A 27,233-nucleotide genomic window follows, 5' to 3' on the forward strand; every position below is an offset into this window, starting at 1 on the left:
TGTCTGTCTCCCCCATTCGGTGCTCCGCCCCTCACATGAAGCCCCCTCTCTTCTTCCCACCCCTCCTCCAGGTCCCAGCCCTGTTGTTCACACCTTCCCATGGAGGCTACGGTACAAGACATGTGTGGATTCAGACATGAATACTGGGATAGTAGATTCTCTAGCCATGGATCACATGACGGTCGTCTGTCATGACCGTCATGGATGAACTTCAACCTGGTGTTTGCCCTTTCTCCATATCCGACCCGTACATCTACATAAACGTTCAGATATAAAATATAAAGTGCTTACCCCATGGCCACGGATGTTACAATTATGTACAGACCCTCAGAGGTACCTTTATTTTCCATATTGTTCAATAAAAAGCATTTTAAACCAATTGGTGGACATTTTCTCCGAATTTTCTCATGCTTTCAACTACGCGACCCTATTGGTTGGGAGGTGTACTGCACTCTGATACATTGTAACTCTATGAGAAAATGGCCACCAATCGGATTAAAATGTTTTTTTAAATAAACAATACGGAATAAACGGTACTTCTGAGGGCCCGTACATAACTTTAACATCCGCTGTCATGGGGTTAGCACTTTATATTTTAAATCTGAACGTATATGTAGATGTACGGACCGTAAATGAAGAAAGTGCAAACACCAGGTTGAAGTTCATCCATGACGGTCATGTTTCAGAGCTCTAGATTCTCTAGTTTGGCTCAGCTCAGCGACAATCCTCTCATAATGTGACCAACACACACACAGCCACCTTCAAACACCCAGCATCTCAGATTCTAGCAGATGTAAGAGAGACTGGGTGTGGCAGGTTGACCTTAATTGTCGTTGGGATGCCAACAAGTAAAGGTTGTTGGTTTGATCCAAGAGTGTATCCAGATGTACAGTGGTGACTGGAGTGTGGTTGGTCGCCTATATCTACAGGGCCCATCAACTCTGCTAAAGTGCCCTTGCCCTTGCCTTAAAATAAAAAGATAGGACCGCAATGGAAACAAGTCCTCAGGACTTTTTTTGTGTTATCCTTTTAGCCCAAGTGTATGACTGTACCTGTACTGTCTAATAAAGTATTCAATCAATCAATCAAGCCCTTGAGCAAGGCAATGTATTGCATGTATGCATTGGCCTACTGCTGACTCTGTTCTCCAGAGACCTCTCAGATGCAAAGGTGTAGGGCAGGGCAGGCTATGTAGTTGGCGTAGCGATAAACTGTTGTTGCTGACACAGTATGATCACGTCCTGCATCGACATTCACAATCTCTGTTGTTTTTCCTTATTGCACTAATGCGGTCATTGAATATGTGGTTTCAAATACAATTTCTAATCTTATTTACAGATGTCTTTCCCATAGATCTAAATGCAGGTGTGACTTTTGTCACTTTTCCCATTGAAACACTAGCCAGTTGAGCAGCCTTTTGTGACTGAAGCTCCTGCCATCCATGCCCCGGCAACAAACCCTCTTTCATAGTCACTAATATTCTTTCCTCTTATCCACAGTAAATCTTCTCTAGATGGGTGTCTTCTAAATGCCTAAATTGTAAATTGAAGAACATAACCTATGTTCTGTTGCCTACTTGGTTCACTTCACATATTGACATTGTAAGCATTTAGCAGACAGCTAATCCAGAGTGATCTATGACTAATTTATTTGAGTATAAGTGGTTCAAGACAGTATGACAGCATTAATAATTCAGCGTGTCCTTATCCATAGGCACTTACTACATGGACAGAGGTTGTAAGGTTTAAACTATGGCATAACACATGGCAGTTGAAAGTATGTGATATGTTTATGGGACATCAAAATTGCCTACACCAGGCTATGTTCTTACAGGTAGTAGACAAAGATATAAAAAACAAACAGGAATAAACATATTTAATATATATTCTATATTTAAGACATTTTCAGGTTTCAAGTGTAAAATAGTTGAGTCATTACAACCAACACTGTCACTTAGATGTGCACTCATTCAAGTGTACACAAAGTTGAAAAGTCCCATCTACACGGAGCAATTCATTTAAAATCTCTACAACCAAAGCAAGACGTTTTTCACTATTTACACAAAGACAAAAAAACACATGTCAAACATTTTTGTATCCAGTTTTCTTTTTTTAATTTCACAAAACACGTGAATCTGAAACATGAGTTCATTTATCCTTCTGTGCAGCTATCAATCTCACCATTTTTAAAAACAGGAGAAGAAAAATAATTTACACATCTTTTTAAAAATCATATCTACAAAAATAAAATCAAAGATGAAGACTAAAGGCTTTACAGAACAAACAAAATGAAACCAAGAAAACAAATGAACATATATAAAACAGTGGGGGCTGGACTCTATATTACATTAGTGGACAAGATTGTTTTCTCTTTAAAAGAACACAATGAGATGGTGGTTAAAGACATGTGTATGCATACAGTAGTTTGCACTGTGCAGGGGAGGGGATTCTCTGTGCAATATTTTACAACAAAAAAAAGGTATAAAGATGTTATTTAGCTAAGTTATAGCTTCAACTGTCACATCATTTTAGAAGATAAAACTATAGAGAAAAACAAAAGAAAAACACTGATGAGTATAAAGTTAAGCGAAAGAGGTAGAAATTCCACAAATGAAGAATGCTGTAGGAATGAGGAAAATAATGGAAAACAATATATATATATATGAACTATCTCAAAAAAGGATGTTGGTTTCCAACAGAATCTGTGCGTTTCATTATGGATGACACGCATCTTGCATTGAATTTCAACACAATGAGAGTTTGAGACAATGCATATTTAGTCCTTTGTTAAAAAGAAAAACAACCTGACATGACGGAGGAGATGCATGATAATTAGCAGCCTTAGAATTATCCACTGACTGAATTCTCTTCAATTGATTTCTCATTTAGATAAATCTTTATTTATTATTCTAACTTTGTAGTGCATGCAGGTCTAGTGGAGTCCACGAGGGGTCAAGAGCCAATACAGGCTTTTCTATTATTATTATTATTACTTTCATTTGGAAAACCTCCTTTGTAAGTTGTTTGAACCTGCTTGGGTAATGCATATTGTTTAGATGGTCCCTTGTTTTTGTTTTTTCTACCAGCACACATTTTTCTCCAGCTATTCTTTTTTTATTACATCTTAAAGTTTTTTAACCATATAGCATCACAATGTGTGCAAAATGAAACTCACTACAGATCTTGTATGCGCCAACAAGGTATTCAGAAGATAGTGTCAGTACATTTTCCCTCTCCTCTGGGCAAAAACATTTTCTACTCGCGTGAAACATCAGCTGAGTGACTGAATCAGTGATCTGATTAAACTCAGATAAGAGGAGCAGTTGGTTTAGCTTAATTTTGGCAGTAATGTTTCCAGTTTCAAGGTTGGAAAAGAGCCTAGGTTAGTCAATACAGGCGCTCCTTTCCTCTTCAAAATATTTGAAACCAGTTCAAATGCAGAGCGAGATGTCAGTGAGTGTTGGCTCAGTTAGATAAAGACAGTGTGATCCTCAACTTAGGACTTACAGACTAGAACCATGACAAAACCAAAAGCATATAATATAGCCTCGGTCTGTATGATATTGAATCAAAAAGTCAACATTTGAAAGCACACTGGTTGCACAGACCTCAACGAAAAGGCCTACAAGATGAGTTGCACAACGTTCTTCTCAAATACAAAGAAACTGCACATTGTTTTCTGCTCCAGTACACGATACAGCAACGAGTATAATGAAATGGCAATTCAAATAACTGAGCTGCTCCGATACACGATATACAGCACAAGTATAACGAAAAGACACTTCAACCATGTGTGCTGCGGATTAGGACAGAGCCATGCCGTTACTTTCCCACACATACTCTTTCAAATGGAATCTTTCAGACTTATTATCTCTGGACCGATCAGTGCTAAATTTCTTGCGCACGCTACCAGTAGGCCATATGTTTCTTTCATATATTATTAATATTGCTTTACTTTTCAGAACTTTAATTTTATACTGGAAAGTCAATGGAAACTTGTGTGAACTGTTGCTCAATATGGAGATGACTAACGTCATAGTACTGACGTCATAGTACTGATGTAGATAGACTGGCCACATTTCCTAGTGGAGATAGGCGCATGCACATTTCAATGTTTTTCCTTTTCTCCCAATAAATATTAGTTGTTCTGTGCACGAGGGGAAGAGGGATTGCGTTGCTACAATGCTACTTGGTAAATATAACAGTCCCTTCATGGTTTTCAGGCTTGGGGCGAGGTGGTTAGAGGAACATAAAACACTATATCTAAGACAGTTGTGTCCGAACATGTGACATGGAGGGCCGGGTGAATGCAGGTATTCATTCCAACCAATGAAAGGCTACACCAGATAAAAGTCCCAGGTGCTGGACAGTGAAACAGTCCAAAAAAGGACATTTATATATGTATGTATTTATTTATTTTTATGTATTTATTTAGCTGCTAATTCAATTAAAAACAAGTCCCTTGTGGAGCTTGGTCCAGTGTGCAGACTTGATTTCACTAATAGCTCACGTTCAACCAGAGAGGGTGAAACAAACCAAATAGTGAAATGGCCCGGTGTGCGTTGTTCTGGTTGGAATGAAAACCTGCATAGACACCCACCATGTCACATGACTGAATACCACTGATCTATGCTTATTACTCAGAGGGACAGAGGGATGTCTGGTTCACATTTGTTACACTCAATACAGTAAAGACAGGCCTAAGTGAAGCACAGGTAATTTCTAAGACAATGCAGAGATTCTACTTTTGACTTAGTTTTTTTGGCAAGCTGTTTTTTTCTCATGGTAAACCTGCCTCAGAGGGTTCAAGTTTTCAAGTTTTTAATATATATATATATATATATGCCTCCCCCCTTCGGTTTCTAAGCACACTTAAAAATTGCCTGTGTTCCATCTACCTTCTTAACAACAAAACAAAAAAAATGATGCATACAACTATGTATTCACTGAAACTGTTCCTTTGTTGTGGTAATCCCTGTCGGTCTCTAGAACAGCGCTATGGAAGGAGGGCCACACAACAACACAGCTCTTCAGTAGCAAACAGCGCGGTAGTAGCAGTAGTGTTTTCTTCTATAGTCTCTCGAAGTCAGACTGTTGACTCCCACAATGTTCAAATGCTTCCGTCACACGATCCGGGAGTAATAAAGCGGATGGCCCGCCTCCTCCCCCGCTTCTGTTTAGTCTTTGCAGTCGCACAGATTTGTCCTAATGTAAATCAAAAATAATCTAAGCCTATATAGCTTGTTGCTTATCAGAAATGGAAATTTAAAAAATAAAATGTAAAGTTATTTTTAAATATCTTTTCGTGAACGGAAATGACGAACAGATGACAGCTTCCTTTTTTTTCAGTGTTCGGGAGGTGTAGTTCCAGACTATATATACAGTAGCATTTGGAGATTGTGGAATAGTCATCTGGCTACGCGAGACTATCTTTTCTATAACTTAATCTGTGATCAACAGGAGCGGTATAGTGATCCATATGTTGCACTGACTATTGGAGGCGGCCAACGCCGACATGCGTAAAGCGCTGCGTCAACAACGTCAGCGTGTTCCCAAAAATAACACACAAACAACATTTTTTTGTGTCTCTACCACAGTGCTTCTCAAAGTGGGGTCCAAGGACCCTCCTCTGGGGTTCCAAATGGACCCTTACAGGTCTGTAACTTTGAGAGTGTACAAATGGAAACCAAATGTTCCATTTGTACACTCCCAGTCCAAAGGTTTGAGAACCACTGCTCTACTAGTTGTGAGGGAGGAGGAGAGCGGAATGGGGGCCAGGTTGCGTGAATGACACAGACAAACGATGCGTGGGGTGTTATGCTATATTGGCATCCTCAAACGACGACCCAGTGCAAATAACCTGAATTATATACAGACACAGTCCTTCGGCATCAGCGGCAGGTGAATTCAGTGTAAAAGCAACCGGAGATGATGGGGGAGGGGGGGGGCTAGGGATGCATAATTTGTGGGTAAAGTGCTGGGATTGCGGGTCCCTTGGTTTATTTAATTGAACAATTCAACACTTTCCTGCTCCCGTTTCCTTCAACCAGCTCAAAGTACGCAAGTCCTCCATCTTTCAAAATGTCGCCCACGGTTCTCCTTCATGAACCTCCCCCGCACACACCTCCATTGTCCAGTAAGGGTTCTTCCAACTTTTCCCCTTTGTTCTTCAAACAATCTTCCCTTCGCCGTTTCAAACATTTCACTTCTCCTCCTTTCTTTTTAAAAAGTTTTTCCTTCATGTTCTCGACCTGAACTCCCTGCACCGCCAACGAGTGCAGGTGGTCATTGCGATCTCGGTGATCGCACGTGCGAGGGGGGGGGGGGGGTCCCCCGATTGATCAGCCAGACTTCCTGGTATCCCAGCACAACGGAAACGGTGACGTCAGCAGTCCTTCCTGGGGTCGGTTACAGTAGGTGTGCATGCAGAGGCTGAGGGAGGGGGTGCAAAGGGGTGAGGCTGAGGTGCCCGAGTCTGATCGCAAGTACGTACTGTATATGTGCGTGTGTACTTTTCTCTTCACGCCAGCGATCGAGAGAGTGTATCTGTCAGTTCACTGACAGTAAGGTGACGTCAGAATCCAGTGGACTGGATCTTGGGTTCTGCTGGACTTCCCTCCTTGCCTGGATTGGATAAAAAATTTATTAAAAACAACGATTAATCTGTTCCTGTGTCAATTATATCAGCATGTCAGCCCTTCTTTCAGATATATCCATTTAGCCATTCTTTATTTAACCAAAGAGGTTTGTAAAGCAGCATACATAACACTATTTCTTAACACATTAACCGCCAAGGCCGTAGTCCTACGGTCCATTAAATCCAACTGTTAAGCGCCGAGACCGTAGCCCTACGGTCCACGGTCTTTTCGCGTTGAAAATCTTCCAGGTGCACTTTCGGAATTTTTTGATCCATTTCCGGTTCCGGTTTGATGACCGGAAACAGAATTATTTGGGATCCGGTTTTGACGATCACGTCCGCTCCCATTCTAAAGCGCACACTGAAACTCAATTCTCTTCCTGTAGTTTTTTCTCCTCGCATATCACTGTTTAACGTAATCCGCTCTAACTACAATCATGGAGATCCGTTTGACATGCGGTTTTCACTGGGAGATACAGTGACATGTCGCGGATGTAAACAGACCGTGTACTGCTCAATCTTAAGGATTTTAACAAGATCTATGGCAACATGAAAAAAACTAAAAAACAACAATAACACATTGGCACTGGTGAGTACATTATGAGATTAACCTCTGGCGGTCAATGTGTTAAAGACAAGACATAGACAAGTACTTTTGCACACCTACAAGGACAGATGCTTGGGAGAGAACAGCCAAAGTGGAAAACAAAACAAAACACGTCTTCACTTACAAACGTTTATTTATTCCAGAACGTTTCGGTCACTGACCTTCATCAGCTACCTGATGATACCTGTTGAAGGTCAGCGACTGAAACAACACCTAACTACGTACTGTGCCATTCCCAAGTGCAAAATGTACATGTCGCAGAACACCAACGTTATTCATAATCGTTGCGACATTCAAACCAAGCCACAGTGAAGTTTGACCCCAACTCACTCACCGTCCCCTGATCCTCGGTCCAGAGATGGCGTCCTGGAGACAGTTGTCGGGGTACACGGCTGCTCCTCTGACTCCTGATTGGTTGAGGACTCTCTGAGGGTTTTAAGGAGCTCCTGGTGGGCCTTCTCTATATCCTGGGGATGGATGGAGGGATGGACACGGGGATAGTGAGCTTTAGCTCTTGCCAAATTATATACGGTATATCGCTGTCGGGCAGAAACCTCTCATCTCGTATTTTCAAATTTGGGGTGTTTCTTCGTAAATTAACGCCCTACTTGATCATACTACAGCGTCACACAAAAGCAGTCGATCCACAAGCTCGAAACGCGCCGCGAAGCGCCGTGTTTTGAGCTTGTGGATTTGCTACTTTTTTGGGACATATGAGGTTTCCACCCGACAGAGACGATGTATAAATGAAAGAGCATGCTTCTGACCCTCACTACCGTATAGCCAGTCTGCCCTAGTATACACTAGTTAGTACTCACCCTTAGCTGGTGCAACTTGCCCATCAGCACCTCGATGGTGTGGAAGATCTCGTCCACGTTCGTGATGACGTGACTTTGGGGGCCCGCCTGCTCCAAATGGCACAATTCCTCGTCCTGTTCCAGGTGCAAGTGGAGGTCTGACAGGTCGGTTTCTGTAGCGCAGGCGGAACGCGCTTCCTCCTCCTCCTCCTCCCCAGGCTGGCCCCGCGACGACGTCAGCGCCTCCTCTGGGAGCGGAGGGAACGTGTCGGCGGTGGGGGTGGCGGGGTCGTCGAGGTCGTCCGTGACGCTCTCGCCGTGCTCCGTTGGCATCACCAAGTAGAACACGTTCCCTATACGGTACAGACAGGACATTCTCATTATGAAAACACAGCGAGCGGCAGCGGTGTAAAGGAACGGTTTACCGACGAATCTCTGTTGCTACAGTATATCAGTAGTGCTCAAACCTTTTCATGTCAAGGACCCCCAAAATGATATGTATTTGACCGTGGACCCGCATATGAAAATATTTTGATATGGGAAGCCACCAGAAGCAAAGATTTGCGTTAAGAATGTTCGCTTAAAAATATATATTCAAAGATTTGCTAATTTTTCAAGGGGGGTTCCAGTGGCTCCCCAGCAAAAGTAGTTAATGTAGCACCACAATCATTTTAACCACTTCTTCCATGTTGGCTATTCAAAAATAGCAGATCTACAAGCTCAAGCATGCAAGCTTGTACATCTGCTATTTTTGAAAATCTTTTTCAATTCAATTTTGAATACATTTCCCTGGCACACATTATTTTTAGATGTGGGTCCGCGGCCAAATAATATTAAATTGGGGTCCTTGACATGAAAAGGTTTGAGAACCACTGATTTACACAATATACACCCAGTAGAATTAATACAACACTAGAACTAAGGCTGAAAGCGCATAAACATTTTAAATGAAACGCTAACCTTCCTATGGATTTCTTCTGTAGCACGAGGCTGAAGCATGTTTATGACTAAATCGTTGTCTTTGTTTTAACCCGCATGGATTACCAGCAGGGATGGAGTAAGCCGCATCAGGACTATACACACGCAGTGTCAATTTAAGTTGTTATTTTCCAGAAAGAGAACTGACTGCATACTTAAAATAAACTTTCAGATACCTTCCTGTGATAGTCCAAGCTTTCTGAAACTCACTGTATAGTGTATTGTTTAGTGTGTACGCAACATTCAGTGGGCACAAAAGTCGTGCAAAACAAACAAAACCATAATATTTGGAAATACTATTTGATCCCAGTTTGGTAGGAAGTTAAAAAGACTTTCAACAAGGATGTGACTGCATTGAGGTGACTACAGGACCCGCCATTATTGTTTTCGTAAGAGGTGAGACGCGGCTTCTGATTGGCTGCAACGGGGGTAGGGAGCGCTTGGCTGTGTTAACTCGAACCGCTCGCGATGCGGTGTTGACGTCTCGGAGGTGCCGAGACTAGAGGGGGCGATGATTTACGATTCTGTCCCTATATGTCCCCCCGGGACATAACTCGAACGGCGCTGAGACGGCTGAAGCGGACTTCGCAACGTTCGGCACGGTGACTCGCTCGCCTGAGCTCGCTCAGCGGCGTCTCTCGTGGCTCAAGTCCGCTTCAGACGGCGCGCCTCCGTCAGGGCTGTCCGAAAACAAGCGCTCCCTTACGTCTCGCCTCCTATGAAAACAATATCAGCCTACAGGACAGTGTCCACTATGACTGGTGATTACCATTACCCCGCTCCGTGGCCTCGCCTCTCGGCTCGGATGATTGGTCGGAGGGGAGGCTGACATCATCAGTGATGTCGTCAGGGATAGAAGGACAGCCCGCAACCACAGCTATGCATAGAGGATAGACGTGAAGAAGAATGGAGTGTGGACGTGTGAGTGTGTGTGTGTGTGTGTGTATGTGCATGTGCGTAGAAACGGTTACAGTATGGGACGTGTTTGTGTGTTGCACAGTAAGTGTGAGGGAGTGAGGAGCAGGCAGAAAAAGAAGTAGCAGAAGAAGTGAATAAGAAATCACCTCAAAAGAATTATTCAGAGTGTGGGCGGAAATCATGCGGAGGAAGCCGGCAATTGAAGAAAGTTTACCCACACCAAAAAGAGTCAGGCGCCAAGTTCATTCAAGACTTAGATTTGACTCGATTCACCTTTAATTCAGTCAATTTAAAATACTATCTAATACACAGAAGTGCAATTAATTGAATGGCAGCGCCTAAGGGTTTGGTTATTTTATCATGTACAGTGAATAATATGTACCAAAAAAATATATATGTTTTGTTGAATTGGCTGAATAGAAAGTGAATGGTCAACCTTGGTGAAGAGACTGGACACTCATTGATTCCTTGATTACTCATGCTGCTTCATGATGATCCTTTACCTTTCCTCATAACCTGAAAACTACGTTGCTCCGCCTCCTCGGGCGGAGCCTCAGGAAGGCAGTTGTCCTCGGGCTCTGCCTCCCATTGGTCAGTGCTGCAGCTGAGGACAGTCTCCAGGGACTCGGGCCTCTGCCTGTCAGTGAACGAGCCGGCCCTGTCATTGGCTGCCTCGTTGGTGGGCGTGTTGTCCGAATCGTGGCTCCAGCTGTCCTCGTCTAGATCTCTGAAGATGAGCTGCCTTAGCGTTTCGACTGTAAACGAGGCCAAAGAAAACATGCATGTAGGAGCAATTAACACAGTGTCGACCCGGAATGGATTGTTGAAAAATGTCATCATCAGATCCTTGAGGTTTTGACAACGGTTTGACAACTGATTCTCTGATTATTCAACTAATCTTCCGATTGCTCAACTATGTCTGACACTGAACGAAATGCGACAACTAGATTTGAAAAGCCCTGGCGATTTAAGTGACTAGATCATTTCTCTGGCATGGTAATTAGTGGTGTTGGTAGAACTTCCAGCACCACCACCAACGGCCCTTCATTCTCACCGTCTTGGAGAGCGGCCTCTGCCACGCCAAGCGCCTGCCCTTCACCGCAGAGGAAGGATCCTGATTGGTCCGTGGTGGGTGTGGTGGGCGTGAGAGCGCCATCGCCATTGGAGGAATCCGTCCCTATGGAAACCGACCGCTCGGTCATAGAGTCATCTGGGAGATGTGGAATAGATTGTGAGTAGAGATGTACCGATACCACTTTTTTTCCTTCCCGATACCGATCCCCATAACTTGCGTATCGGTCGATAGCGGGTACCGATCCCAGTGTGTAATTTAAAAAGAATCTGGGACAAGTGGCTCTCAAAGTGGGGGCCAGGGACTCTCTGGGTTCCTTGAGGGTGTTCCAAATGGACCCTTACAGGTCTGTAACTTTGAGAGTTATGGGGGTCCTTGAAATTAAAAAGTTTGAGAACAACTGATCTAGGAATAATTTTTTTTTTAATGCAGCTACAAGTTTGTAAAACAATAATGTAAATAGTACAGTAAAAGTATAAAACAGTAGTGCAACATCAACTGAAGCATTCAAAATAAATGATGACTGTAAATGACATATGTGGTATTGGAATGGCATTGACTGACATACTCACCGATACCAGCATTTTAGGCAGTATCGGCAACTTTTTCAATACCGGTATCGAAACAACTCTAATTGTGAGTGGAGACTAGGGGTTGTTAAAAACTAAAAACACGTTACTGTTTTCATAAAGAAAGTTAGGATCACATTTTTACTAGTGCTGCTTCAGTGGAGATTAGATACTTGTTGCTGACGACAGTGGTTAGGAATGAAGGGTCGACTGACATACTGTATAAATACTTTTGGTGTTAAAATGTTAGTCATGTCTACTGGTTAATGAAGAGTAAGTCTCACCTGAGGTGAGATGGCTGCTTGGTGATGGTGAGACTGGGGAAGAATTGCCGATGCCAGGGGAACTGTGAGAGACAATAAGACAATCAATGGAAATATCTCATATTTACCAATGCTTATGAGTTCAACAATTGAAAAACAAAACCACCACCAAACAATTAATGACGTGGTCCTCTGCATACACACAAGGACATCTATATCTGCATTCTAGGCAGACATAGCAAGTTACATTTACAGGCCACCTGGGGGCAACAGTGACTTGAAACAAAAATGACATTCTTTGTATTTGATAATGTGTTAATCATTGGAGGCACTCACGATATAGGCGTGATGGATCCGTGATTGGTTAAAGGTGATGAGCCGCCAGCCAGTAAGATGGTCTTTTCAAGTAAGTCTTTCCAACTGGAAAATGGCAAAACCCCAAGACAGGACATGTTATAAGCTCAAGACAGTAGTAGAGTTAGACTTTGCAAAAAGCTGAAAGAGTGACGGTATGTCAGTAATGATCCTCAATAAATACTGTACATTTAAAAATAAATACAAATAATCAAATGAAATAAAATACAATAACAACACAGTGTAGCATCTTTTTTTAATTTGGATCCTCAAAGTATAACAGCAGCGGTCAGCATAAAAGAAAGCTCAAGCAGCCAACTTAAAAAGCTGTTTTGTAGTATCCTGAAAAGTGCTTACGTGTTCTTCTCTGAGGAGGTCCCAGCCACTAGCTCATAGATCTGCCTCTCCATGGTGCTGATAACATAGAGGGCCTTATTGTCTAGGGGATAAAACAAACAAGACACAAAAGAAAATGTATTTCCAAAAATAGCCGATCTACAAGCTTTGCAACGGGTTGTGAGCTTGTAGCTCGTGACACTCACATGACAAAGTATAAAATGTTAGTTGTTAAAACGATGGGTAAACAAAAAACTTAAGGAAAGAAAAAAAAAACAGGAAAAGTACTGGGGATAACATCGGAAAAATCAAAAGTCAAGGAACAGCACACTATTTGTTGATTAACCAACATGAGCAAGGTTGGGTTTTGGGTTAACTGCCCAGCCCTATTACTTGGCATGCCTCAACAAACAGGCCTTACCTGTGGCCACATCGCGAACCAGCAGCGAGTCCAGCTTGATGAGGGGGCTGAAGGAGGTCTTGGAGTCACCGCCTCCGCCTCCACCCCCGCCCATCCAACGGGACGGGCAGCGGAGCAGCAGCCGCTCGTCCGGGCCCCTCTGCAGCAGGACCAAGCAGTCTGATAGCAGCAACGCCTGGATCTCTGCAGGTGGAGGTGGTGATGGAGGGAATAATAATGGAGATGGTTAAGAGATGGTGGGGGGGGGGGGGGGGTCATGGAGATACGAAGGTACATTTTTCTTTAAAACAAACAACGTACAGGGTTTTGTGATGTTATATATTGTCAGAAAGCTAAAAGAGTGACTAAGAGAGCTGTTTCATCATTCAATGGAAGTCGATGAGATGCTATTTTTGGATTATTAATTTCGAATCAACTGTGCAATGAAGCGATACATCTTGTCAATTGGACTAGTAGTTACATTATGACAAGTTAGGTACACAACCCAAACCTCTACCATAGTGTTCTATTGCTTTAACAACTTGTGTTCTGTGTGTATGTTTTTGTGTTTTGTGTATATACGTATGTATGACTCCGTCCGTACCCAACATCTTTTCTTTGTTGACTTTCCAAGTGAGGGGACCCTCGTGGATCATCGTCTTTGCGGTCAAAACCAGACTCTGTTGGAAGCAGCAGTAACACAAAACAACAGTCGATTAGACAGGGGTGTGTCTGGACACACACACACACACGCGCACATACAGTCAAATGGCGGATAAAGTTGCTCACCTTGAACTGAGGGGCGGCGTCCAGCCTGCGCTGGTACTGGTTGAGCCGTTGCCGGTGTTCTGTTATCCGGACGACCTCGTTGACATCCTGCAGTATACCTCGACAATATGCCTGGGCCTGCTGGAGCCAGGGGAGATCTGACGAGCCAGCTGTAGGAAAACCAGAATGTAAGTTGCCCGGGTAGCACGTTATCACATAATCGCAACGATACCCGTGTTGCATGTCTTTCCTAGGCCTGTCACAATTATCACATAATCGTCTAATCGCAATTATTTTTCCATAAATCGTCATAATCGTTTCGTGTTGAAAGATTGTGTTGAAAGATTTTCACACATCAAATATTAAAAAAGCAGAAATAGCAGATCTACAAGCTTACAACACGTCACTTCGTGACGTGTTGTAAGCTTGTAGATCAGCTATTTCTGCATTTTTTATTTTACCTTTTAAAGTAATACTAGGTAACGTTTTCAACAAAACTAAAGTTAAATTGTATATCTTTTGCGAGTGGCAAAAGTTTCACAACACCCACTCCGTGAATTTCACCCCCGGAAGCCTTTTATTTATATATTTTCTATTGAAAGTGGACTGGGGGGACATTCCCGGGGAAATGACGTTCCTGGCCAACGTCATGACGTCGTGGCCGACGTCCCCAGGAACTACCGCAACGGTTTCCTGTTTGGCCAGGAACTACCGCGCTATAACAAAAAGGAACCTCACGCTGATGTTAAGATAATGTAGGATTGGAAGATCGAAAAAGAACAGAAAAAGAAAGCACAGCTCATGGTAACTAATGCTCCACTGGCTAAGAGAAACGATCCGTAGATAGTATAAAACAATTAAAAGATCGCTTTTTGAAACGCTTCCGGCTTCCGGTGAAAACGAATGGAATTCTGGGTAATCGAGGATTACGGAAATTGTATGCAGTGACGGTAGTGACCAGCAGAGGTTGCTAAAAATCGTTATTTGGGATTCTGCATTGTATAACTTTAAAAAAAGAAAATATGTCAATAATAAGTTTGTCATATCTGCCCTGTGCAATTTTTCATTACGAAGCCTAAAAGGCTCCATATGTTCCAATGTCAAACACAATTAAAACGTTAATCGCAATTATTTGAGTGATAATTAATCGTCAACTTAAATTAGTAATTGTGACAGCTCTAGTCTTTCCCCACCTGAGTGCGTGTGTGCGTGTGCGTGCGTGTGTGTGTGTGCTGCCCTCACCTTCTGTGTGTTTGATGATGTTGTCCAGCAGTAGAGGATACTTGGTTAGTCTCTGCATCTCTGACACCAGTAGGTCTTTGAGCTGCAGTCTCCTACAATGGGGGCTGGCTTCACACTCCTATACAAAACAAAGTAACAGACTCTAATATTATCATACATGGTTTCATATTATATGTCATATTAGCTCATCATTATGTCAGATCATAAAGACATTAGGGTAAGTGGGTGTGTTACCTGGATAAGGTGGGCAAAGCGTGGATCTTTTCGCTGTTTGTTTTTGATGAGCTCTAGTGCCTCAGATTGCTGACTGCACAGTTGTGATGCGTGGTCCAAGAACTCTTCTCCTGCCGCACCCTCAAACTGACAGACACACAAACACACACACACACACGTTTATATAGCACATCTATTGCTTCAAACAAGCTTTAACCATAAACAACAATTAACCACTCCAGGTTAATTGTTCGCCTAAAAAAATTAACATGCCCAAAGGGACGGCAAAGTGGAGAGACAAGGTTTAGGGTTATACACAGATACATTAAAAACTTACCCTGGCAAACATAATGTCCCCGATTTTCTCAACGACAGGAGATTCTCGACGCTTCTTCATCGCCTCACAGAGGTTCGCTGCAACATAATACCAAAACAACATTGAGAGAACTGAGAATTACATTTTAGCCGCACTAGTGGCGGGGCACTCTGGATGGCATTGTTCGGTTATGCAGTCCATTCACCACTGTAGTCCCAAACAAGATATCTTGCTAGACTACTGGCTGGACTTCCATTGAATTTCCTATGGCGCTTACTACTACCTACTGATTTTGATGGTGCCATGGCCTTTTCTCTAGCCTCCTTCAATGAATATATAATATATGCCCAACCCAACTTCTGCCTCTAATAACAATTACTTTACTTTCTTTCCCCACATTTAGCTCCACAAGTGAGAAGGTGGAAGGAGCAGCACAGCCTTCATGCTCTTCATGCACAGATTTTAGATGAATACGTAATCTTATTTTACAACAAACCCAGTTCAGGTTAAACTGAAACGTGGCTCAGACCTGACCTGAACTCAGTTTGAACACCAGCCTTGGCAAGTACATGGTGTTAATTTATGAAACCCTGTTTTGCATTGAACATAAAAGCACGATGCAGGTATCAAAGCCTCATGTCTGATACCACCTACTACTGGTAAACGTGGGGAATTACGCTGTTGTGTTTCAAAAGAAGCCAGCTCTCCCCCTTCCCCTTAACCCATTAAAGAGCTGAGGCCGATTCTACAAATGTCTTCTAAAAAAAAGAGTTTTCTGAAAAACTTGTGTTGCTATATCAGTGGTGCTCAAACTATTTCATGTCACAAACCCCCAACATTATAGGTATTAGGTATACAATATTTTGTTCCAGGGACCCCCAAAAGCAAAGATTTGAGTTGAAAATGTTCGCTTTATGGCGTAGTGGTCCAGGCACCTAGGCTCTAAAGTAGCCTGACAGCGCGATGCGGGTTCGAGTCCCAATCCCGACAGCCTTTGCTGCATGTCACCTCCATCTCTCTCCCCATTTCCTGTCAGCCTACTATCCTATCCTATCAATAAAGGCACACACAAAATAAAAATAAAATTTAGCTTTATAAAATATATATATATATTCAAAGATTTCCAAAAATGTTCACAACCTTTCAAAAATAACAGATCTACAAGCTCATGGCGGCGTCACGAAGTGACGCGCTATGAGCTTGTATATCTGCTATTTTTGAATAGCCAAAAAAAAATTGCTATACATATAGCTAAAATCTAAAATGACAGATGCTTTCCCCGTCTTAACCCATTTAGACCTGAGACCGATTCTAAAAACGCCTCCTAAATCCTGACCTTAGTTTTCTGAAAAACGTAAAACATTTATTCAAAAAGTACAACAAATGTATGTTGCTATATACTGTACATAGCAACAGGAACCCCAAAAGGGGTTCCCGTTCTGAAAGGTAGTTACAAATAGGGGTTCCCGCCCAAAATGGGTTAATGGGTTGAAACACAATATCCGTGAAAGCTAGAAACCACCGGTCATTTACATTAAGAGTTGGATAAGCATGTGTACGGGTCGGGAGGGGGTGAGCAGCGAGGGAGGCAACAGGTGTTGCAACAGTTGTGGGAGCAGTGACTTTGGACTACATGCTTTAGTAGTCCAAAGTCACTAGAGTTTCACTAGGTCATATACACTGCAGGCACACCAGCATATCCACACTGGAGAAAAACCTTTCCACTGTCAACAATGTGACAAGAGTTTCAGCGACTCAGGTAACCTGAAGACACACCAGCGTATCCACACTGGAGAAAAACCTTAACTCTGTCAACAATGTGACAACAAGACTTTCAGTAGATTAAATAATCTGAAGACACACCAGCGTAGCCACACTGGAGAAAAACCTTTCCACTGTCAACAATGTGACAAAGGTTTCAGTCAATCACCTCAACCTAAGATACACCAGCATATCCACACTAACTGTTTCAAGCAAGGAACCACTGGCACGTCTGATCAATCAAGCGGCTATTTCCACTATTAATGTTTTTTTTAAGTATAAAGTAATTCAATGTGTATGTTATTTGTCATATCTGCCCTGTGTCCTTTTTTGTCACAACAGAAATGTAATTTCTACTCATAATGTTCAACTACAGAAACGCAATTAAAATCGTTAAGTCGCAATTATTTGAGAGACAATTAATCATCGAGTAAAATTTCATAATCGTGACGACAGCCCTAGCTGGCACAAGCACATGTCACTCAGTATTTTGCCTCAACAAAACCACCAGGCAGCACGTATTATTTTCAGGTGTTGACTATCAAAATGATGCACGATGCAGATTTAACCATCCCTGTGTGCCTCTAGTCTATGTTGGGTCCATTAAATACAATAATCAATGTTGACACAGCTGACCCATGAGCAGAGATTTACTATTACCACACACTGCTCTGAATACATATTTGCTCTGAATACATATTGACTCAAATGACAATTGGTTTCCGTGTACACAAAGCAGAGCAGAGTGTTACTAATGCAGGCATAAGTATGAGGCAGACACTCGCAGTCAAGGACATGCACGCACAGAGACAAACGCACATAACAGTACACAAACGCTTTGTTACTATACTTGTGTGAGGATATTACATTTTTATAAATGTTATTTTTAACCCTGACCCTACAAGCTTGCGGCACCGAGCGCAGCGCTACGAGCTTGTAGATCTGCTATTTAAAAAAAAAAGTTGAACATTTGTGCAATTCTTTGAATACATATATTTTTTCATATATAGGCCTTAACTCCGGTGTCAATCTCTTAGTTAACTCAGTTGCACGCCAGTGAAACACAGAAAACAGCTGATGTACAAGCTCAAACAGACACTGCGAGCTTGTAGAGCTGCTTTTCCAGTTTCACCCATGGCTGCTCTGACCCCTAAACCTAACCTCTAAATGTCTAATCCTAACCCCAACCCGAATCTTGAGAGCCTAACTCAAATAATCTTTTTTAACCCATTAAAACCTAGGCTATTAAAAAATAGCAGATGTATCTCACAGCAAGCTTCAAGCTTGTACATCTGCTATTTTTTTATAAAATTTTACTATACGTCTGGGGACATTTGGTCCTCACAGGTATAGAAATACACACACGCGCACACACACACCATGGAGCTCGTAGACTTGTTGCAGGTTGGGGAAGATGCAGGACAGCTCGTCGGGCCTCAGGACGTCCCTCATTTTCTGGAAGAACACCTGGTCCAGGACCCTCAACGTCCGCAGGTGGGACGCCTCCGTCGTAAACAGCTCTGCGGAGGAGAAGAGTCGGAGGAGAGAGAAAATAAATGAAGGGGAACTCGGTTGTATTTCAAGTCATTTGTTTTAATGGATCTGAGATTTTTCTTTTATATTTGAATGTCTAAAAGAATCAATAATGTCTCATATTATGGCCAAAATACGCCACATGTAATATTTTATTCTCAAAATCTATTACAAAATGGAAGCGATGATGACGATTATGCTAAATTAATTGCGATGATCTCAAATAATTGCGATTAGGCGATTAAGCAATAATTGTGACAGGCCTAGACAGAGATAGGGAAATACATACAGAGATAGGGACAGACAAACCCTGTTCTAGATGGCAAGGCACCCTCAACACCATGCACGTAAAAAGAGGCCATCATCATTATGACGGTGGGTTTTACCGTAGATAACGCCTTGTCTGTCCACCTCCCGCGGGCTGAGAGTGCAGAGGAGCTGAGGAGGCACCGTCTCCTGCCAGTTGTGACCGTCGCTCACCTCCTCCTCCAGGGCCGACACATCTGGGAGCAGGGCCAACGGAGACTCTATGCTCCTGCATGGGCAGGCACACACACACACACACACACACACACACACACACACACACGTTTGTTTGAGGACGCTGAGGGTTGATGTTTGAGGACATCAACATTTTAGGACGACAATTTTATGAATGCTATATTAACTCATTGAGTGCCATTAACGTGTTTCACATGTTTTACCGCTATGGCGCAACGTGCCAATGACGTGTTTGACGTGTTTTTGAAAAAATAGCAATAGTTTTTTATTTTTTGAAAAACATGTTCAGAACCCAAGCTCCATCCACTCCTTGTTTAACTTAGAACTGAAAAAGGCTGTATCTCGCTTCCTAAGCACTTTTTTTTAACTTTGAAAAAAACTCTGGCACTGGGACAACATCATTCTGAAATAATTCTGGCAATTGTGGCACTCAATGAGTTAAAAAAAAATGTTTTACTGTAAGACGAAAAATAGCCGATCTACAAGCACACAACTCGCGCTGTGTGCTTGTAGAGCTCTATTTTCTTTCTGGTGCCTGACACCAGCGCGCAAACTAAGTTTAAATCAGGTATAACTCTAATCCTGTATATGTCTAATCCTACCTCTAATTTTGTTCTAATTTGTAAATGTATCTCTAAAAAAATCTTTAACCATAAAACACCACACTGTTCTTGTGAGGACCAGGAAGATAGTCCTCACAATGTCTATTTCTCATATTCTACTATACATGTGGGAGTATAGTAATACACACACACTCAATTGTTTTTGTCAATAATCATTGCATTTTTTGGAAGCGCTAAGATAAGAAGAAAGTGATATGATTCAGAGCAGACAATCATCGCCGATAATTTTGTCCTCCTTTCAAGTGCTCCTGAATTTTTAAGATTCACATCTTAATCCATTCAATCCGGGAACGCATCTGTGTCATTTTAGATTTGAGCTACAACCATTATTTTATACTTTGGCTATTCAAAGCGTGGCACTCGGTGCCACGCTATGAACATTTGTGCAAATCTATATAGATATATCTTTTTTTAAAGAGAACATTTGTAACTCAAATCTTTGTTTCTGGAGGTCCCTGGAACAAAATATCTTTCAAAATAAATAAATATGTTTGCTCAAAAAAATATATATATTCAAAGATTTGCACACATTTTCACGATAAAAAAAAAATAGCCCAATAAATCAAGAAATGACAGAGAGATGCGTTCCCGGATTCAATGGGTTAACACGCATCTCTCATGGTAAACACCTGTGACAGTTTAACACAATCTAAGAGTTAACAGTATGGACTACAACATTGGTGCTCCATTAGGGAAAAGCACAAAAATAATTTCCTGGCCTTACAACCAAGATTTTTTTTTGCCTGACCAATTAATCAATGAATGCAGGCTGGCATGAACTCACCTGCGTCTGGACCTGGGTGTGTACGGTGGTGTAGCAGTCTCTAGGGACCTGAGCATGAGCAAGAGTGGCGGAATTGGAAGAAGAGATGGAGGGAGAGAGAGAGAGTGTGGGATGAAACACTAAATGTAATGGTTTGGCTGAACGTATCTCTGACCAGAACTAGCGCCAAGTTGGTTTAACCCACTAAGACTTGAGGCAGATTCTAAGAATGCCTTCTAAAATCAGTAGTTCTCATTTTTCAAAAATGTACAAAAATAGCAGATGCAGCGTGGCACGAAGTGAAGCGCTGTGAGCTTGTATATCTGCTATTTTTGAATAGCCGACGCAAAAATCTAAAATGACAAGATGCTTTTCCCGGTTTTATTGGGTAGGCTTCAAAATGATCAGATGAATATCTGAGCCGGTGTCGCGCACCGGGAAATAGCCGATCTACAGTACAAGCTCAGTGAGCTTGTAGTTCTGCAATTTTTCAGCCATTATAAAAATTGTTGATGTCCTCACAAGTATAGTACCGTAATACAAACATGTGTGTGTGCGTGTGTGTGGGCATTCTCACCGTGCGGAGCTGCTGGAGGCTGACGACGAGGCGCTGTGCTGCAGAGGCCTGAGGCCTGGCCCCTCCCTCTCCTCCCCGCCACAGTCCTCCATGTCCACGTCGCTACGGGAACGGGGCACGGACTCCGGCCCGGAGGGCACGCCTCCCCGCCGTCGCCCCTCCCCCTGAGCCTTCAGCGACTCGCTGCGAGCCAGACGCACCGAGATGGTAGGACTGAGAGACAGACACAGACAAAGTGAAAGAGAGAGAAAGAAGAATGATTGTTTTACAAAGTTTGGTATTTGAGAGAGAGTACCGGTATACATTTTATTTCAAGGACCACAATTGAAATGAAGTCTTTGGCTTATTTGGAAAGACACATTTAACTCATTTCAGTGCCAATGACGTGTAACACGTCCATTTTTTCCAAAGCCCAGAGTGCTAATGACGTGTAACACGCCAAAACCGTGTTTTCAGTGTTTACGCTAGATAGCGCTGTTCGCCAACTTATGAGTGATCCTAAGACTTCTGGAGAAGAAATAACCCGGAAATAATGTGATCACAACAAACCCAGCCGGTCCGATCTAATTAGAAAGTGTATTTTTTGAACAAGCTATATTCAACAGGCAATAACTAAAGAAAGGAGGGTCGCAGTGGCACGTTTCCCCCCCCCCGATGGAAGCAGACACACCTCCGTCTTTTGCGACACTCTGTGTGTCGATCGTCTGTGGCTCTTGAAAGGTTAGCAAAAATGCTCAAAAACGCTGGCACTGGCTGACTTAATAAATTAATTCTGCCACTCAATGAGTTAATACCACACTCAAAGCCCACCTTTCCAGACCCTACCTATCCCCCCTTTTTAACCTTTACTTCTATAGTTTTTAACCTTTTAACTAGTTCTCTCTAATAAAGTTGTTTTCATCTTGTTTCGGTTTTGTAAAGCAACTGAGTACTTAGAAAAGCGCCATATAAATTGTATGTATTATTATTATTATGTATTTGGTTGAAATACTAATCAAAACTAAGATGGGATGCGTAATATTGGCTCAGTAAGAAATTGCATTCAGGAAAAATTGTCTTTGGTCTGCACACACACAGCTCTCACAACTCCCTACACCAACGCACATAATATGAACACACAAATGCAGCCACAAACAAGCCACCCCCCAGGCAGTAGCAGGCAGTCACCTTTCCATGCCGTCCTCCCCCAGGCTGCTGGTAGACAGTCTCTGGGTGTCGGGGTCCCCCTCCTCCCCCGGGTCCTCTGTGTGGTTCTCAAACTGCTGAATGATGTTCCTCACATTGCCCGAACGCACTACAACACAACAAACATAAGTTAAAAAATATATAAAGTTGATCCTTGATTGAAAAAAACCCACATAAAACCATGATGAAGAGCATGAATACCCACTCATGTACACGCACACCCAAACATGTGTGCGCGAACACACACACACACACACACACACACACACACACACACACACACACACACACACAAACACACACACACACACACACACACACACACACACCTCAAGAGTTTTGATGAACAAAATCAATCAATCAACAAAAACAAAACAAAACTCAAACAAGTGTAAGATACATGGAGAAACTAAGCAACAAGCGAGGGGAAAAAGAGGAATGTGTACCTTCAGTGGGAGACAGCGGGACATGGAATGCTGGGAGACCAAAACCAACCGAGAACAACAACAAAAAAATACAATGAAATTAAAATAATGGGAAACCAATGAAACATTCACCAATACAAAAATCAGTCAAGCCAAACACATGAGATGGGATGGGAAAAAATTATGGGGAAATCTATATTGTTGATTGAAATCAATGAATGAGTGCATCAGGAATTTATGAGGAATAGAGGGCATGTTTATGCTGCGAGTAGTGGACAAGGAGGTTACCGTCCCTAATCCGTGCCATTTACAGGTCATCATCTATAAATGACTGAATGGCTGTGAAAAAGCAGTTGGGTTTCTGTGTTTGTTAGCCTGGCAGGACTCTTGGCCATGGTTCATTTAGGAATGTTTAGTACGATTCTATGTGTTTTGGTCTCACTCATATGACTGGATTATATGTCGTTTTGAATTTCTGATCAACTTCATTGTATCAGAAACGGCTGCTATATTTGGAATATTTTTTTTCAGAGAGAGATTGTAACAAAAAAAAATTCATTACGTTACAAAGTAACAAATAATAATTTGTTACTTTGTAACGTAATGAATTACTGCTCCCAGCCGGAAGTTTCCTTTTGAAATGAGTAACAAGTAAAGAGGAATACAGTATATTCTCTGAGTAAACATAGTGGTCAATCAATCCAGAAATTAAATATGGAGCCTAATCCCAGACCAAATGTATGTTCAAAGGCGTCATTGCGTGAATGTGATATTATTATGCATTGTGTGTGTGTGTGTGTGTGTGTGTGTGTGTGTAATTACTGGACTGCGAGGTGCTCCGTGGTTTGCCAATGTATTTCAGTATGGGGTTTCTCTTCTTATCCTCTCCATCCTTCTCTTTTTTGGTACCACTCAGCTACAAAGAGAGCAAAACGATGAGTCAGTTTATCCAAAGGCAGCTGAACCAATTAAGGCCGATATACTTCTTAAAACGAATAGCAAAAATAGCCATTTTGTCGTATTGCAGAATATAAATCAAGCATAAACATTGAGAGGTCAAGTACAGCGCATGCATCAAACCCCCATTACCTTCTTGGTCTTGGGGAAGAAGGCCAACCACTTCTCCCTCTCTGTGCTGAGTCCTGGGAAAACCTTGGAGTCCCTCAGCTTGATGCCGGCGTGACGGAGATACAACAACACCACCGAGGCCAGAGGAGAACTGTGGAGAGGAGAGGATAGGAGAGAGGAGAACACGGGGGTGGAGAGGCGATAGGAGGAGAAGGGGAGGGAAAAGAGGAGTGGAGGAGAGGAGAGGAGTGGAGAGGAGAGAAAACGAGGCAAGAGCAGGGGCAGTGACACGAGAGGCAGAGAGAAAGAGAAAGTAAAAATAAAGAGGATCGATAAAGATCGAAAGACAAGATGGCGAAGGAGGGATGTGGTAAAATGGTGTGCAAAAAAAAGAAGACAAATGAACAAGTGATGAGTTGGAGGAGCGGAGGATAATTCACGTGTTGTGAAAGAGTTTGAAAATCCATGTTACTGTGTAAAAATGGGGTTTGGGCGAGAGATGTCTTACCTTCTGTCCTCCTCGTGTTTCGAGCTGCGGTGGGAAGAGGAAGAGAAGAGAGAGACGAGAAAGAAAGAAAAGGTCATTAAATCCCTCCGCGGTAAAAAACAGGCTCTGACATAGAACGCTGGATCAATTCGGTCTCCAGTTTATCCCAGTTACCTGCAGTTGATTCAGACACCACTGTGGAAAAACCGAGACTGGCTGGGAGGGTGTCAGTCATGTGATGGGAGTCGATCGGTGTGTGTGTGTGTGTGTGTGTGTGTGTGTGTGTGTGTGTGTGTGTGTGTGTGTGTGTGTGTGTGTGTGTGTGTGTGTGTGTGTGTGTGTGTGTACAGTAGAAATGTCATGTGTTGTGTGCCGCTGTGACCTTTGGTACTCTCCCTGGTTCTTGGCAATAACTTTTAATAAGCCTGCTTATATATTTGGGCCTGTTGCTTGGCAACCCTGTCTCACTAACCTGAACGCATGTGAGAGTTCTGTTTAGCCGACATAGCGCTAGTTTGTGTCATGATGGATTTGAATTAGCCGAATAAGTGGCTTCAAAACGGGACTGTAGAAACCAATGGGTCAAGTGACGGATCCCATCGTCCATATTTTCTATGGTCTGATCGTGAACTCTGCTCAACTCTTTCCTCTCCTTTGTAAAATCAGATACAGCCAGCGATGCAGCAACGGTACGTTTGTCCACCACTGGTAAGACTCTTGCTCAACGTACGCCGTCTGCCTGAAACATTGGAGAACTTTGAAAGATTGGTTTTGAAAAGAGTTGAAAATAAAGTTAGAGATGCATGTTTTGCAAATACTAATTTTGCCGATATCCGATAATGTGCAGGGTAATACTGATGTATTACTTATTATATATTATATTTAGCTCATGGCTGAATTTCAAAGCCATTAACGGTCACATTATTATTGCACCAATATCTGTGAAATATCGGTGAAATATCGATGAAATATCAGTCAATATCGGTGAAAAAATATCGAAATTATTTTGACAACAGTTTGATACCGATATTGCATTTTTATGAAATATCGGCCGATATGGATATGCTACCGATAATATCGTGCATCACTACCTCAAGTCCTTGGTTTTAGAATGCAGTGGAGGTTCTCTCACTGAAGCGCTTTCTATGTTACCCCTTATCGTATAGTAAAATAAACAATTGGTGCTTTAAGGTCAGGTAAACTTTGTGTATTGGTATACCTTTTTAAAAATGCTCTCACAATTTCGTCGTTATGCCAATTCCCCCATATAGTCCGTGTCACTGCTGACCCCTAGTGTTTGGTCTTGTGGAGGGTGTCCTCCAATACACATGGCGTCGCCAGCCGCTTCTTTTGACTTTGACATTGAGGAATTTCACTGGGAAGGAGTAACGTACAGAGGAACACACTATCCTCCCCAGTCCCACTCCATGCGGCGCAGCTGCCTGAACAAGCTGTATGAGTCGATAGTGTAGCAACAGAGACCGCCCTCCCCATCCGCGAACTGCAGGCAATTGTGTTTGTTAAAGTGCCTGGCCAAGCTGGAGGCACCGTGGATGAAATGAAACCCATCTGTATCTATAACCAATACTTCAGTGGACAGACAGTGGCACAGGCGAGCAGAAAATCATGTGAACACACACACACACACACACACACACACGTTTATGTCTTCCAAACCCTGTCACACACTTGCATGCACACGCAAAACCGCTGTCACTCTCTCCCATCTCACACACCAATCCTCACCCCCCCACGCCCCCCGTATGGTTTAAAAGCAGTAGACTCACAGTATCTCCCAGAGGGCAGTGACTTGTCTGTCCACCACCTGTCTCTCTTTAGCTGGGTCTCCATCAAGCTGTAGCAGGTCTCCCTCTCCAAACAGAGAACCCAGGCCCATCATCTGCTTGTTCCTAGGAGACAAACATTTTTACTTAAAAAAAGGGGGGTGGCATACAGCCAACCAGTTGAAGAAATTGCAGATTGATGCTAAAGTCGGCCATACAAGCATTGACAAAAAAGGAGGGTTCTTTTGTATTTTAAAGCAAAAAGCTTTAAATCTGAGATTTGGACTTTATGGAAGATTGAACATGCAGTCTATTGCTTATACAAGCTTACAACGCGTCGCAGCGCGACCTGTTGCAAGCTTGTATTTCTAGCCTATTTTCGGGGCGCATGGCACGCTTCCATAGAAGACATGCTGACTTCTATGGAATCCAAATGACTGAAATCAGTTGTGGTTACTGAGAACTTTAATCCATGTAGACAGCCACGATTACACCACATGAATGCAATTAACTTCCTGGTAGGACGGGAACAACCCCGCTATACCCATGGACTTGGGAACCATGATGTACACACTTAACCGATTAAGACCATGAAAGCATCTGTGTCATTTTAGATTTGAGCTAAAAAAGCATAATTCTTTTATTACTGTCCAACTTTCTTTCAACCCATTAAGACCTGAGGCAGATAAAAAAAAATCGTCTCCAAAAACAGTTTCTGAAATTTTATGTTGCTATATCAGTGTTTCTCAAACTTTTTCATGTCAAGGACCCCCAGAAGCAAAGATTTGAGTTAAAAATGTTACTAGAACACCAATCATAAAAAATATATTCATCGTCTCGGACTGACTACCGCTTTTTGCCCTGCATCTGTCATTTGATTTGAACCCACAAATAAATCCACCAGAGATTGGGAGTCACAGCCCAGAAAGAGGATGGTACCTGTAGTCCTGTATCTGATCCTGGATGTCAGGGAGAACCTGCTGCTGGAGCTCAGAAAGCGGCCCTCGGATGTCCTCCTGGGCATGGAGACGGCTCTCTGGATGGAAAAGGGACACAC

General features: G+C 42.6%; 1 protein-coding gene across 3 annotated transcripts in view; it reads right to left on the minus strand.

Moving 5' to 3' along the window:
- Window positions 1-1,921: 1,921 nt before the first annotated feature.
- Window positions 1,922-27,233, minus strand: part of arhgef11 (Rho guanine nucleotide exchange factor (GEF) 11) — a 38,938-nt gene continuing 13,626 nt past the window's right edge. For 2 of the 3 annotated variants that reach the window (XM_080450621.1, XM_080450620.1), the window contains 26 exons: window positions 27,116-27,212; window positions 26,180-26,302; window positions 24,414-24,437; window positions 23,927-24,056; window positions 23,660-23,753; window positions 22,859-22,888; window positions 22,395-22,521; window positions 21,228-21,440; window positions 20,672-20,719; window positions 19,150-19,298; window positions 18,610-18,750; window positions 15,491-15,567; window positions 15,175-15,300; window positions 14,941-15,058; window positions 13,720-13,868; window positions 13,535-13,610; window positions 12,952-13,134; window positions 12,552-12,633; window positions 12,177-12,260; window positions 11,862-11,923; window positions 10,991-11,146; window positions 10,440-10,691; window positions 9,794-9,895; window positions 8,062-8,393; window positions 7,578-7,710; window positions 1,922-6,623 (listed from right to left, as the gene is read on the minus strand). In XM_080450621.1, the coding sequence (XP_080306747.1) occupies window positions 6,574-6,623; window positions 7,578-7,710; window positions 8,062-8,393; window positions 9,794-9,895; window positions 10,440-10,691; window positions 10,991-11,146; window positions 11,862-11,923; window positions 12,177-12,260; window positions 12,552-12,633; window positions 12,952-13,134; window positions 13,535-13,610; window positions 13,720-13,868; window positions 14,941-15,058; window positions 15,175-15,300; window positions 15,491-15,567; window positions 18,610-18,750; window positions 19,150-19,298; window positions 20,672-20,719; window positions 21,228-21,440; window positions 22,395-22,521; window positions 22,859-22,888; window positions 23,660-23,753; window positions 23,927-24,056; window positions 24,414-24,437; window positions 26,180-26,302; window positions 27,116-27,212 (3,158 nt within the window). In that variant the 3' untranslated portion in view covers window positions 1,922-6,573. The remainder of the gene's footprint in view (window positions 6,624-7,577; window positions 7,711-8,061; window positions 8,394-9,793; window positions 9,896-10,439; window positions 10,692-10,990; window positions 11,147-11,861; window positions 11,924-12,176; window positions 12,261-12,551; window positions 12,634-12,951; window positions 13,135-13,534; window positions 13,611-13,719; window positions 13,869-14,940; window positions 15,059-15,174; window positions 15,301-15,490; window positions 15,568-18,609; window positions 18,751-19,149; window positions 19,299-20,671; window positions 20,720-21,227; window positions 21,441-22,394; window positions 22,522-22,858; window positions 22,889-23,659; window positions 23,754-23,926; window positions 24,057-24,413; window positions 24,438-26,179; window positions 26,303-27,115; window positions 27,213-27,233) is intronic. The other variant, XM_080450622.1, reaches the window with a different exon arrangement.

The sequence above is a fragment of the Gymnoscopelus braueri genome (genome assembly GCF_963280865.1).
Source record: "Gymnoscopelus braueri genome assembly, chromosome: 15".
Taxonomy (NCBI): domain Eukaryota; kingdom Metazoa; phylum Chordata; class Actinopteri; order Myctophiformes; family Myctophidae; genus Gymnoscopelus; species Gymnoscopelus braueri.